Source organism: Phacochoerus africanus, chromosome 15, assembly GCF_016906955.1.
Source record: "Phacochoerus africanus isolate WHEZ1 chromosome 15, ROS_Pafr_v1, whole genome shotgun sequence".
In the NCBI taxonomy this organism is placed as follows: Eukaryota; Metazoa; Chordata; class Mammalia; order Artiodactyla; family Suidae; genus Phacochoerus; species Phacochoerus africanus.
This window is the reverse complement of record NC_062558.1, coordinates 67508285-67522866: the sequence shown is the minus strand read 5'-3', so window position 1 is coordinate 67522866 and position 14582 is coordinate 67508285. Positions and strand designations below refer to the sequence as shown.

At 37.7% G+C, this 14582-nt stretch overlaps 1 protein-coding gene across 8 annotated transcripts in view; it reads left to right on the top strand.

Moving 5' to 3' along the window:
- Window positions 1-13036, top strand: part of JMJD1C (jumonji domain containing 1C) — a 323117-nt gene extending 310081 nt beyond the window's left edge. For 7 of the 8 annotated variants that reach the window (XM_047762759.1, XM_047762757.1, XM_047762755.1 and 4 more), the window contains 4 exons: window positions 1180-1319; window positions 3072-3248; window positions 11739-11870; window positions 12126-13036. In XM_047762759.1, coding sequence (XP_047618715.1) covers window positions 1180-1319; window positions 3072-3248; window positions 11739-11870; window positions 12126-12215 — 539 coding nt within the window. In that variant the 3' untranslated portion in view covers window positions 12216-13036. Of the gene's footprint in view, window positions 1-1179; window positions 1320-2165; window positions 2204-3071; window positions 3249-11738; window positions 11871-12125 lie in introns of those variants that run through there. The other variant, XM_047762758.1, reaches the window with a different exon arrangement.
- Window positions 13037-14582: the final 1546 nt, after the last annotated feature.

Sequence of the window (14582 nt, the reverse complement as noted above, 5' to 3'; positions counted from 1 at the left end):
GGCCTCACTCAGTGGGTTAAGGATCCGGCATTGCCGTGAGTTGTGGTATAAGTCACAGACGCGGCTTGGATCTGGCAATGCTATGACTCTGGCGTAGGCTGGCAGCTACAGCTCCGATTCGACCCCTAGCCTGGGAACCTCCATATGCTGCAGGTACAGCCCTAGAAAAGAAAAAATAAAAGACTTAAATGTAAGACAATACTCTTAGAAGAGAACATAGGCAAAACAGTCTCTGACATATATTGTGCAAATGTTTTTGCAGGTCAGTCTGCCAATGCAGTAGAAAGAAAAACTAAAATAAAGCAGTGGGGCCTGATCAAACTTACAAGCTTCTGCACAGAACGAAAATAAAACCTACAGAATGAGAGAAATTGGTTGCAAACAATATAACTGACAAGGGCTTAATCTCCAAAATACACAAACAAATCATACAATTCAACAACAAAAAGACAAACAACCCAATCAAAAAATGGGCAGAAAACATGAATAGACATTTCTCCAAAGAAGAAATACAGATGGCCCATAGACATATGAAAAAAATGCTCAGCCTCACTAATTATTAGAGAAATGCAAATCAAAACTACAATGAGGTATCACCTCACACAGGTCAGAATGGCCGTTATTAACAAGTCTACAAATAGCAAACGCTGGAGAGGGTGTGGAGAAAAGGGTATCCTCCTGCACTGTTGGTGGGAATGTAAATTGGTACACCATTGTGGAAGAGTATGAAGGTTCCTCAGAAAACTAATATAGAACTACCATATGACCTCACTAAACCTTTTTGCTCAGATGTAAAATAGAGGTTCTGATCCTTACCTACCATATTAGTAGCCATAAAAATCCTTTGTAAGTTATGAAATGCTGTATGAGTATAAAACATTATGACAACACCCTTGGGACTGGAAGAAAGTTGGTTAAGTTTGAGTAAAAACTTTTGAGCTCTTAATTCTAGTTCCTTGATTTACAGAAAAAAAAAAAAAACAAACTGGGAAAGTTACTGTTGATTCTGTCTCCAACAGATTCAGTGTTCTTTGCTCTTGTAGTTTTGAAATGTATAACTGAGTTTACTCCTCTCTAAAGTCCCAATCCAGTCAAGCACTATGCTACTCTGATCAGTTTTGGGAGACTTGGCTTTCTAGTAGTCTTTACTGAGAAGTTTGAAAATATTCTGTGTTTCAGGAATACTAAAAAAATTTGAGGAAGAAGATTTGGATGACATTTTAAGAAAACGATTGAAGGACTCAAGTGAAATACCTGGTGCTCTGTGGCATATTTATGCTGGGAAAGATGTTGACAAGATAAGGGAATTTCTTCAGAAGGTATAATTTAGGTTACAAACAGTTTTATCTCTTCACCTTGAACAAGGACTTAATTATTAATGTAATTTCACTGGCATTCAGCAGTATGATATGATTAAATAATTTTTACTAAGGAGGATGGCATTTTTGGTTGTCGAAAATCAAAAGCCGCTTTCTCTTGTTCCTTTTAAAGCTTCTTTTATGTTGAGGGTTTTTAAATGGCAATTTCTTCTCAATTGCTTTGTGTTCCCTCACCCTTTAGTATAAAGAACCGTTAATGAGTCAGAGGTCAGTTAAAAGTAATGATTGATATTATGGAATATAAAAACAAATGTGTCATAGTTTATTTGACTAGGCTGCAATTCTGAGTAACTACATGTTTAATTTACTTGTTTAAAAAATGACGCAATAATTTTACTGGTTCAAAACCTTTTCTCAAATATATTCTGAATTTTGTAATTTATAGGGATTTCTTATAAGGGACCATACTCACCGCTTTTCTTCTATACTGTCTTCTTTCCAATGGACTTAAGGTTTTTCTTTGGTCAGTGTGAAGGGAAGGAGCTATGCCCCTATAACTACTATCTTATCCCAGATCACCTATCAGTCTTTTAATTTAAAATATTATAAATTATGCTTTTTCAAGCAAACGATTACTTCACTGGTTAGTCCAAGGGTCTCTTGAAATTAATTTATCAAAGGTTAGGAGGTTAGCAATATAAAGGTATATATCTTTGTACATACCTTAAAAAGCAGGATGAAGAATGTTTATGAAGTACATAAATATGAATGGTTCAGCTTTTGGAAAAAAGCTACTAAACTAAGCTTTTCTCCATCTTTGCGCTATATTCCTGAAATAATTGTAAGGAACCAAATGGATGAAATCTTCATAGTGGAAGGAGGAGGTGAGAAGGGATTATGATTTACTTTATTAATTGTATTTTCCCCACCACAAATGTGGCATATGAAATTTCCTGGGCTAAGGGTTGAATCAGAGCTGCAGCTGCTAGTCTAGCTACAGCCACAGTAACACCAGGTCCAAGCTGCAACTGTGACCTATACTGCAGCTTGCAGCAACACTGGATCCTTAACCCCTTGAGCGAGGCCAGGGATCAAATCCACATCCTCATGGACACTATGTCAGGTTCCTAACCTGCTAAGCCACAACGGGAACTCCATGATTTACTTTATTAACAGCATACTAGTGTGCAATATTTTAATATCCTTTGACTTTTCCAGTTGCTGGTGTTATTTCTTTTCCTTTTTTTTAATTTTTTTTAAATTTTTTAACTGAGCAAGGCCAGGGATCAAAAACCCGCATCCTCGTGGATACTAGTTGGATTTGTTTCTGCTCTGCCACAAAGGGAACTCTGTAAATATTATTTTCCTAAGCACAGTCATCATTCCAGAAGGAAAACAAAGGACTGTTACTGTAAAGAAATTTGAAATTTGACTGAACAGGATTTACAGTTTCCTTTGCTTTTTGGGGGGAGAGGGTACACTCACAGCATATGGAAGTTCCCAGGCGAGGAGTCAGAATCAACTGTAGCTGTTAGACTACACCACAGCCGCAGTAACTTGAGTTCCGAGCTGCATCTACAACCTACACCACAGCTCACAATAGCGCTGGATCCTTAAGCAGCTGAGCGAGGCCAGAGGTTGAACCTGCATCCTCAAGGGATACTAGTCGGGTTCGTTACCACAGAGCCACAGCGGGAACTCCCTCCTTTACTTAAATTGGAGTGAATGTTTTATTTTTAATCCATATTTCAGGTTTCAAAAGAACAAGGCCTTGAAGTTCTGCCGGAGCATGATCCAATACGTGACCAAAGTTGGTATGTGAACAAAAAACTTCGTCAGAGACTGCTTGAGGAATATGGAGTCAAAACCTGCACTCTTGTTCAGTTCCTTGGTGATGCCATTGTCTTACCAGCAGGAACACTTCATCAGGTATGTAAAAAGTTATTTCTAACACACCTGTTACTGAAAGAACCAAAAAAATTGTTCTGAATATAGATATAAATAAAAGAAGACACAAGAAAGAAAATGGTCTCTACCACTATGCCTTCATTAAGAAATCACCAAAACTGTTTACCAGTGCTTGATGAGGTCTGACACAGTTAAACGCTTTGAGAGTTTACTTTGCCTTAACATGAGCCAATTTTCCATTTTTTTTGTCTGTGGTTTGGTGGACTAAAATCTGGCTTTAAAGACTTTAGGGAAAAAAAGAGAGATACTATATATACTCAGTTCTCAACAGTTGAGACTTACTAGGAGAGGGCAATATCAGGACTTGGAGATGGTACATTTTTCTAGGGTACCAAGTATGAGTAGAATGAGTTTTTGGCTAGACTCTTCTATAATTCCAGGCTTTCACTGTACTTCCTCCCTCTTTTTAGTTTGCTAACATACCAATAGCGTGGTATGTTAGCAAACTAAAAGATGGTATGTAATTTTTATAGCTATTGATCCATAAAATTTAACTGAAATAAACACCTCATCTTTATTTCTGTGGCTGGACTGTTTCGAACCTAGAAGAAGGGCATTGAATAGATGGAGGGTATGGAGGATTGGGATTGAAAGCATTCAGTGGATTCCTGTAAGTAGACTGAAGCTATCACAGACCAGCTTAGCCTTCATAGTAACAAAGTGCAGAGGAAACCTGGGAACCCAAAAAGCTAGTTTGTCTCGGGGCTGGTTCTCTAGGTTAATGAGATGTATCCAGTGTGTGTACTTTACCAAGGAACGTTTCCTACGTTTTATATAACTATATGTAATTACTGCCTATATAACATTTGTGACACAGATATGTTTTTAAGATGTCAAATTCAAGGTTAGGTTTATTATCCTTAGTTTTCAAATACCATTCATTGTAGTAAAATTATAAACACATCATCATAGGAGTTCCCGTCGTGGCGCAGTGGTTAATGAATCCGACTAGGAACCATGAGGTTGCTCAGTGGGTTAATGATCCAGTGTTGCCGTGAGCTGTGGTGTAGGTCACAGACGCGGCTCGGATCCCCGCGTTACTGCGGCTCCGGCATAGGCCGGTGGCTACAGCTCCGATTCAACCCCTAGCCTGGGAACCTCCATATGCCTCGGGAGCGGCCCAAGAAATAGCAAAAAAGACCAAAAAAAAAAAAATCATCATAATAAATAGACCTTTTTCTCTATAATAACTTCTGGAGAAGAGTTATATTAAGTGTATGAATTAAGTGAACATGTTATTTATGTTAAAGTGTTGACTTAAAATTTCAGAGATGCATCATTTATGATTTTTATTTTTAAATTTTTTTAAAAGGCTTCTTCTGAAGCATATGGAAGTTCCCAGATTAGGGGTCAAATCATAGCTGCAGTTGCCAGCCCACACCATGGCCACAGCAATGTCAGATCCGAGCTGCATCTGCAGCCTATGCCACAAGTTGCAGCAACACTGGATCCTTAAGCCATTGAGCGAGGTCAGGGATTGAACCCACATCATGGATACAGTCAAGTTCTTAACCCACTGAACCACAAGAGGAACTCCTCATTTATGATTTTTAATTAGAATTCACCGCACATAGCATTCTTTGGCCTTCTAGCCTCTTGTCAGAAAATCTAATCTGTATCCAAACATAATAAGCCCTCAAAGGAGCAGCCTATTTAAGAGAATAGTACAGTAGGAGTTCCCATTGTGGCTCAGCAGAAACAAACCTGACTACTATCCATGAGGATGTGGGTTCAATCCCTGGCCTCGCTCAGTGGGCTAAGGATCCAGCAATGTAGTGTAGGTCGCAGATGCAGCTCAGATCTGGCTTTGCTGTGGCTGTGGCGTAGGCTGGCGGCAGTAGCTCTGATTCAACCCCTAGCCTAGGAATAAAAAAAAAGAATACAGTAAATCTTTTTGTAAATAGGAACACTTATTTGATAATATAAAACAGGTTCCCTTGAAAATCCTTATTCACATATTCAGTATCTGTTTTCTTAAACTGAACAGTGCATATTTTTAGGTATAATTTTCACAGAGTAAATGTATTCTTTTTAGTGTACAGTTCTTTAAATTTCAACAAATACGTAAAGTAACAGCACACACTAAAGAACATTTCTATTTCTCCACAATATTCCTCCCTGCTTCCCCGACTTCCCCCTCCTTTAGTCAACCTCTTCTACCTCACATTCCTACAACCACGTACCTGTTTTCTTACCCTTTGAGTCTGGCTTTCAGTGCATTTGAATTTCATCCATGTTGTATATATCAGAAGTTTTTTTTTTTTAATTGCTGGGTAGTTTTTTATTGTATAAATGTATCACTTAAAAAAATACACCAATTTAAAAATACTCAGATTACTTTCAGTTTGAGACAAATAATAAAGCCACTATAAACTTTCACATACAAGTCGCTGTATAAACATAGTTGTTCATTTCAGCTGAGTTAATGGGATTACCTAGTGACACAATAAAGTGTATGGTTAACCTTTTAAGACACTGCCAGCCTGGCGGTTGTATTATTTTCCATTCCCCAAAGCAGTATACGTGAGTTTGGTTTCCTCTATTTACTATCAGTTTTGTTTTTAAGGACTTTAAATGAGCATGCATTGTTATCGTTTTATTTACATTTTCATAGCTAAATATGTTGAACATCTTTTTATGTGCTTATTTGCCATCTGTAAATCTATTTTGTATGTGTATATTCAAATATTTGTCTACTTTTGTTCAAAATGGATAGGAATACATTGCAGTTAAGAGTTTCTATTTATTTAGATGAGATTGGGCGCACTTAGGGTGGTATGACCATAGACAAATTTCTGTTCATTTAAAGGCACTTTTTAAAGAGTGAAAATGTGGGAGTTACTGCTGTGGTGCAGTGGGTAAATGATCCAGCTGGTTTCTTTGGAGGCACCAGTTCAATCCTGGCATTGCTACAGCTGTAGCATAGGTCACAGCTCCAGTTCAGATTCAGTCCCTGGCCCAGAAACTTCCGTATGTGGTGGGGAGGCCGAAAAAGGTAAAAAAGAGAGTGAAAATGTGGCGTCCCCAGGTGGTACAGCAGGTTAAGGATCCAGTGTCGTCACTGCTATGGCACAGGTTTCATCCCTGGCCTGGGAACCTGTATGCAGCAGACGCTGTCAAAAAGAAAAAAGAAAAAGAGAGTGAAAATATAATCCATAGAGAGAAATATTTGCAATGCATTTAAATAAATATATATACATATATATTTATATACACACACTATATACACGTGTGTGTCCATTTTTGTAATTAAGTTCCCTTTTTTTCTTACCGTGTTTTGAGTGTCTTTATCTGCTCTACTTATAAGCTTTTGCACATGTATTCTCCCAGTCTGTGGCTTATCCTTCTGTATTGGTAATGGTGTCTTCCAGAGAGCACACGTTTTTTTAAATTTTAATGAAGTTCAGTTCATCATTTTTCTTTGATGTATTATACTTTCATTGTTGTATCTGCAAAAATTCTGCCTAGCTGAAGATCTCAAAGACTTTCTCTTATATTTTCTTCTAGAAGCTTTATAGCTGTTAGTCTTACATCAAGATCATCCATTTTTCGGTAAATTTTTGTGTATTAGTGCAAAGTACGGACCAAGGTTCAGTTTCTTGCATATGGATGTCAGTTATTCCAGTATTATTTGCTGAGAAAGCTGTTTTTACATATTTTTTCTTTTGAATATGTAATACATTCATATCATTTTTTTTTAAACTTCAAATAGTACACAGCTTTTTAAAGTTCAATAGCATGAAATAGTTCACAGTGAAAATTTAGCCTGTTTCTTTTGCCCTCTTCTCATCTCCCTGGGAGGCAATCACTATTACCACAGAGAGTCCATGCATGTAAATGTCTCTCTGCTGCTTATACTTTGGTGAAAGAGAGGAAAGAGAATAGCCTTGTTTTCTCCAAATGGTGGGCAAAAGTAATCCTGTAAGAAGCTTAGTTCACTAATCATTCTAGTCAAAGCCTCACAAGGCAGTAAACAATATGTACTTGTATTCTATCTATATAACACACAACCTTACGATCCTATACTTCAGTAAACTGGGGCAGCATCTGTGACCTAGACTGGCAAATTCTGTTCTGAACTGTGCCACTTAGTTGCTGATTTGTGCCACTAAATTGTTCCAAGAAACATATTTTGGCACAGAATTGCCAACTCTTAAGAAAAAGGATTTCTACCTTTGTTCCCTGCCTGGTACGTAATGACAGCACAGTTATTTGTACTCTGCTCAAAGGGTGTTGTCCATGACTCACAAGCGGTGGTAATGTGGTTTTGAGAATTGAAAGGAAGTTAGAGCTCTGTTCACAGTGTTAACTTGGATTTATGATGCATTATTATCTACAATTTGTTTAGTCCTTAGAGCCCTGAAAACTTTTCATTGATGGTTTCGACACATCCAATAAACTATAGGTAGCCCTTGTAGTAACCTCAAATTCTAAGTCAGTGCTTCTCATATTTTAGCATACATTGGGATTTCCTGGAGAGCTTGATATAACACAGGTTGCTACACCCTATCCCTGTAGTTCTCATTCAGTGGATCTGAGGAGCAGGCCTGAAATTTTACATTTCTAACAAGTCACCAGGTGATGCTGACGTTACTGTCTGAGAACCACACAAATCGGAGGCCCTTAAAAACCCAAGGTATCTAATCAGACAACTTTGGACCCAGTGATACTGTATGACATGACAAACTAGCAGTGCTAGAGAAGAATCACCATCTTTTAGTCAACAGTATTCACTTTAAGGCAGAAGGGGTTGGGGTGGACCTCTTTCTGTGTAGGGGCATTCAGATATCTATCTTGGCAAACTGAGGCAAAGTATCACAGTCATATAGCCCTTGTTATATTATAAGAAAAACATGGTTCAATCTATGCAGCCCCAGTGTATTTTCGTAGACAAAGAGTCGGATCCTGACCACCAGGATTTAATTTGTGTCAGTTCTAGCATCCTGAGGTTTAGAGTACCTTTTAGATTTAAACAGGAGTCCTTTTAAAAAATTAACACAAAATCTCAACTGATAATCTTGTACTTAACTAATTGATTGTATTTGGCCATTCATAATGAGTATTATATTGCTAAGTTGTAAATTTTCTGCATTCATATGACTAAAAGGATTTAGGCAGAAATCTCTGTGCTCTTAAGTTCTCACAGGTTACTGTGTATATGGCAGTCTCAGTGTCAAGATATTAACCTTCGTACTATGAACACAAAAGTCACATTTTCATAACATTACCTGTTTATGGTTATAACTAATCCTTTAAGGCTAGTATGAATAAACCATCTACCAAGGAAGTGACATATTAATGACTCAAAGATGGCCCCAAAAAGGGTTAAGTGGAATGGAAAGTTCTAATATGTTCTGCTTTCCTAAAAAAAAAAAAAAAAAGAAAAAGAAAATAAAGTTCTGCTTTAAAACTGAACCTTGCCTCTTCAAACTAATGGTTAAATCCTTAATTAAAATAGATCAGGTTGAGATCATTAGGAAACATAATAGCAACTGGTAACCACTAATAAAAGTCACTATTCTAGGAGTTCTCATCGTGGCACAGCGGAAATGAATTTGTCTAGGAACCATGAGTTTGCAGGTTCAATCCCTGGCCTTGCTCAGTGGGTTAAGAATCCAGCATTGCTGTGAGCTGTGGTGTAGATCGCAGACTCGGCTTGGTTCCTGTGTTGCTGTGGCTGTGGTGTAGGCTGGCAGCTGTAGCTCTGATTGGACCCCAAGCCTGGGAACCTGCATTAAAAAAAAAAAAAGTCACTCTTCTAAAAATGATTTTAAAAGAGCCATAAACCAGCAAAAACTGACAGAATCAACTTTTTCACAGCTCTGGAATCTAATGCAAAACTTACATCAAGCTTAATGAAGACAAGGGCATCTGATTTTGGCCTTTAAGGAAATATCTTGTAGGTCACTGGCTGACCCCTGAGATAATGGAACAGAGATGTCAGCGATCCCACCCAACGAGAAATACAGTCTTTGCAAAATTAGTTTGGAAAAGTCACAAAACAAATGGATGACTACAGCCCTTATCAGTCAGTAGCAGCAAACATTGAGGCAGAGGAAGAGTCTGACTCCAAGTGACCACCTTATAGTGTTCAGCTGTCCAGTTTTTCAGCAAAAAAATCACAAGGCACACTGTAAACCAGCTATAATGGAAAAAAGTAAAAATCATTTTAAAGAAGTCACAGGCAGACACAGAAACAGGAAACTGTGGTCCGTTCATAGCAGGGGGGAAAAAGCCTCAATAAAAACTTTCCGTGAGTTAGGCCAGACATCAGACTTACTAGACATAGACTTCGAGTCAGTTACCTTAAATATGCTCAAAGAGCTAAAGGAAACTATGGACAAAGAACTAAAGAAAACCGAACAAATGATGTATGAACAAAATTATTAGAATATCAATGAAGAGAGGAATTACTAAAAAATAGAGCTACATATGTTAAAACAGTAAATGCTAGAACTTAAAAAGACTTAATCCCACAGCATGTATAAGACGAGACAGGGCATTTTGAGACTGTATGCTGGTATGACTGAGTTTATGTAGGACTATAAAGCATCTTTTTGACAAGATGTCACAGGAGCTGTGGTCCTGTTGACTTGCCATTTATTGGCTGATTTATCTTGGAACAGGTGCTGAACCTGTTATCTATAGTTTCCTGCTCTGTGAAATAGAGCATCTGTTCTACAGACACATAATGAAGATCCAGTGAGACTGTGTACACTATGTTCATCCTCAGAAGAGCAACAACCTAATGATTAAAGGAAGAAAATGTTTAATATATATATGCTACTGAGTTATCAGTAGAGACACAATGCTTGAGTTAAAGAATAAGGAATTCGACGCACTTCCGCAGCTGTTCAGGTGGTGTCATTAACACCCAGAGGAGGAATTTCAGCCCCTTTGGAATTTCATCACTCTGATGTCAGATTTTTCCACAGTCTCTATTCCACACTTATCATCTCCCTCTTCTAATTTCTAATTTCTCCCAATTAAATTTGTTTTCATACTTTTAAAAATAAGAATAAAGGTAAATGCTTAGTTTTCAGTTAATTTCGCCTTTCCCAGGAATTTTATGGTGTTTCTTTTTTTTTCTTTTCTTTTTTTTTTGGTCTTTTTGCTGTTTCTTTGGGCAGCTCCCGCAGCCTATGGAGGTTCCCAGGCTAGGGGTCTAATCGGAGCTGTAGCTGCTGGCCTACGCCAGAGCCATAGCAACGCGGGATCCGAGCCATATCTGTGACCTACACCACAGCTCACGGCAACACCAGATCGTTAACCCACTGAGCAAGGGCAGGGACCGAACCCGCAACCTCAAGGTTCCTAGTCGGATTCGTTAACCGCTGTGCCACAACGGGACTCCTGTGGTGTTTCTTAATATCACTACAAGACAAATAGAAACAAAATCCAGACTAGGTAAGCTTGGTCCTTTCTCTGTCCTTATCCTGAACATTGATAGAAAGCAGTTCTAAGAAATAGTAAAGTGCAGAGTTGGTTTGTATGTGCTGAACAAATAACATACTTGACTAGCTTCTTAAGAAAACCATTTATTCAGGAGAGAGAGAGAACTATCAAACAGTTGTATTGAAGCCACAAGAGTTTCTTTAGGGTTTTTTTCTTCTTCTTTTTTCTCTTTTTAGGGCCATGCCTTCGGCATATGGAAGTTCCCAGGCTAACTACAGCTGCCAGCCTACACCACAGCCACAGCAACTCAGGATCTGAGCCGTGTCTGCAACCTACACCACAGCTCACTGATCGAGGCCAGGGATGGAACCCGCATCCTCATAGCTACTAGTTGGATTCATTTCCGCTGCGCCACAACAGCAACCCTGAAGCCATAAGAGTTTGAAGGCTATCTTAAATTGATAAATTTGAAAGGCATAAAAGGGGAAAGAAAAGAGACAAAAAAATCCTGGGTTGAATTCTAAACTGCTGTGGTCAGTAGATCTGTCTGGAGCTACAGTTTTCACCCCAGTTCCTCACAAATAATCAAACTAAGTTTCATTTCCTTTAATCCACTCTCTGGTGTGAAAGTTAACTGTGAAATGACCAAATGTTGAACAGTCCAAGGAGCACTAACAGACATCTAGATTGACTGCACTGATGGGTAAAATAGGTACCTTCCAGTTAGGTTTGTTGTGTTTTTAAGTAATGCCCCAGAACCCACCTAGACCAAATTAATAATTAGGGTCTGATTTATCAGCCTCTGTGAAGGATTCCTGGAAAAGTTCTTTTCATCATTTAAAAATACTCCATTTACACGAAGTCACTTTACATGAAGCTTTTCAGTAATACAACCTTCTCATAAAGTGTGGTATTCTTCTTTGAAATGCATTTGATGTTTGGAGAAAATAAGTTCTCTGCTGAATTGTTTCTTGTGTTTACTGTTAATAGACAACATTGCTTCTCTTTATTCCCACCTCCTAAAATTTATATTTTACTGGTTTTGTTTGGGAATAGGTACAGAATTTTCACAGCTGTATTCAGGTAACTGAAGACTTTGTGTCTCCAGAACATCTTGTACAGTCATTTCATTTAACACAGGAACTGAGACTTTTGAAGGAAGAAATCAATTATGATGATAAACTACAGGTAAGAGTTTTCTAAGCAACTCCTGTTCTACATGCTTTTTATATTCAGAATTATGATACACACATAACAGGTTAGCATCATTGCAGTTTGTCACATTACAATAACGACTAAAGATTAACATCAGTATTTATTTAATTATATGACTTTATTAGCTTTTAAGTTTTGGTTTAACTTTTTTTTTTTTTAATTGACACAGTTTTTGTATGTTAATTTTTCTCCTGCTAAAGTGATTAGAAATACCAACATCTCTTTCAGGTTAAAAATATCTTGTATCATGCAGTCAAGGAAATGGTGAGATCTTTGAAGATACATGAAGATGAAGTAGAGGCTATGGAAGAAAACTAGGTGGGGTCCAGTCTGATGTTTTTAGGCCACTGAACTGGAATTAACTACTCTTGAATGATGATATGTATGTACACTGACCTAAGCTTCATAAACCATCAGTGCCAAGAAATTCTCTTTGTAGTAATTACTTGTTACTGACACCACAGCGGTATAGCATAGTCACAGCTCCTGTGATTCATTGTTATTAAAACAAGCTAAATTTTAAAAGCAGCAGTTCATAGCTGTTTTTGTATTATAGTGTATATGATGTTTGTGAAAATGCCAGATTTAAAATGATGTATTTATTTTTGGAAAAAAATACAAAAATTCTATGCTATATTGTTGATCAAGTGTAAATGTGACCTTGTACAGTTTACTAAAATAACTGATATTTTTCACTACATTGAGACAGTTACTGTGAGAATAGGACACAAACACCAGCTATTGCCTGCATTTGGGAAATTGCTGAATCGCACAGCATACATGTCATAATCAGAAAATTACTGCCAAATAATTGTAAAATTTGTAAAATAGAAAAATATATAAAGTAGATACTAAATACAGACACTTCAATATTTTGTTGAAGCTATTGACTGTACAATTAAACATTTTCAAAGGGTGTAATTTATTTAAAATTGTCTCATTTTGGTAAAATTTATGTGAACTTTTAAAAGCTAAATATTAAACTTAATATGCTATGTAAATATATACATATATACATTTAATGATGTATTTTTTTAAAACATTGGCTTGCTTTTATTTGTTAAAGTGCAAGTGTTACATACAGCTTTGTAAAGTTGAGAGGGGTTTTACATTTTCCATTAAAAGGACTTTATCAAAAATTGGCTAGTCTAAGTTCTCCCTCTTGATATGCATATATTACTGGGGGTTTCATCATCATCAAGTTGACTACCAGCATTTTCTGTGATACAGTGTTCTCTCCCAGAACATTTCCCGTTTTTTATTCTTACAAGCTTTTTTAGGTTTCTGTAGACTCTGCAGGCCATCACAAATAAATCCTTCAACTTACTGTCCTATGGCCCAGCTAATGAAATTAATGCAGATAAAACTCCATTTGTTATTTGCGAATGCATTTAACTGAAAGAGGAACTCTTGTACATCGAATTTCAAAAGTCATGATTGATTATGAGAGTATGTGGTCAAGCAATTTCAAGTAAGTGTTTTTCACAGGAGAGATAACTGCTATAATAATATACTGTTGGGATGGAAGGAGAGGGAGGCAGGTGGCAGAGAAGAGCCTGAAGTCAGCCTGCCTTGAATATGAGTTCTATTACTTACTGTGTGACCTTGGTAAGTTGCTTGAAATTGGAATCTTGGCTTTATCAGTTGGTTGCTTGAGGTTCAGGCAGCCCTAACCTATTGATTTTTACTGGAAACATGTAGCCCTCCACTGACACCTGCAGGATATTGAAGGGATTGTTTTCTTACTCAAAAACACATAGGCTTAAAAGAAAAAAGTGGCAGCCTTTGTTTTGAGTGACCTTGTAAGTTTCCTGTTTCTTGTGTCCACCATTTTTTGGTTCCAAGTAGGCTATTATGGCACCCCGTATTCCAAGAAAAGTTCAGGTAGGAATGTGAACAGTTACATTTTCCCATCAAGATTAATAGGATGGAGTTCCCATTGTGGCTCAGAGGAAGTGAATCTAACTAGTATCCATGAGGACACAGGTTTGATCCCTGGCCTTGCTCACTTGGGTTAAGGATCTGGCCTTGCGGGGAGCTGTGGTGTAGGTTACAGACACGGCTTAAATCTGGTGCTGCTGGGCCCATGGGGTAGGCCAGCAGCTACAGCTCTGATTTGACCCCTAGACTGGGAACCTCCGTATGCCCTGACTGTGGCCCTAGAAAAAGACAAAAGGAAAAAAAGATTAATATGATGGATGACTGCTTGGCCAGTAGTTTTAAAAGGAGAGCAGGGAAGCTGAGGAATAGTTAAAATGATTATATGCATCTTCTTTTGTACGTTTTTGACTTTTTAATAGCATTTTTCAAATTGTACTTTAACTCATTTAATGCTGTCTTTTCCTTAACACTTTCATTTATTCCATCAGATTTAATTTTGATGTGAAATTAACTTCAAGCCCATGATGCTGATTCTAGAGTAGACCTCTGGCGTAGGTCCTATAAAATGTGCTAGGAGCCCAGAGTCCTTGTCAATTTTCTTCTAAAAAGTTTTTTGCTTCTCTTGCTGTTGCTTGAGCCATTTTTAAACCATTCTTACAACCCTGACAGACTTGCTGAAGATGAAGCCTGGCAGTGTGGCTTCTTTCAGAGCAAACTCGTGTGATGAGAATATTCTATCCATTGTTTGAATGCTGTGCTAGTGACTGAATTCTTGGTAAGGAATGGGGGGGATGGGGGGGTGAA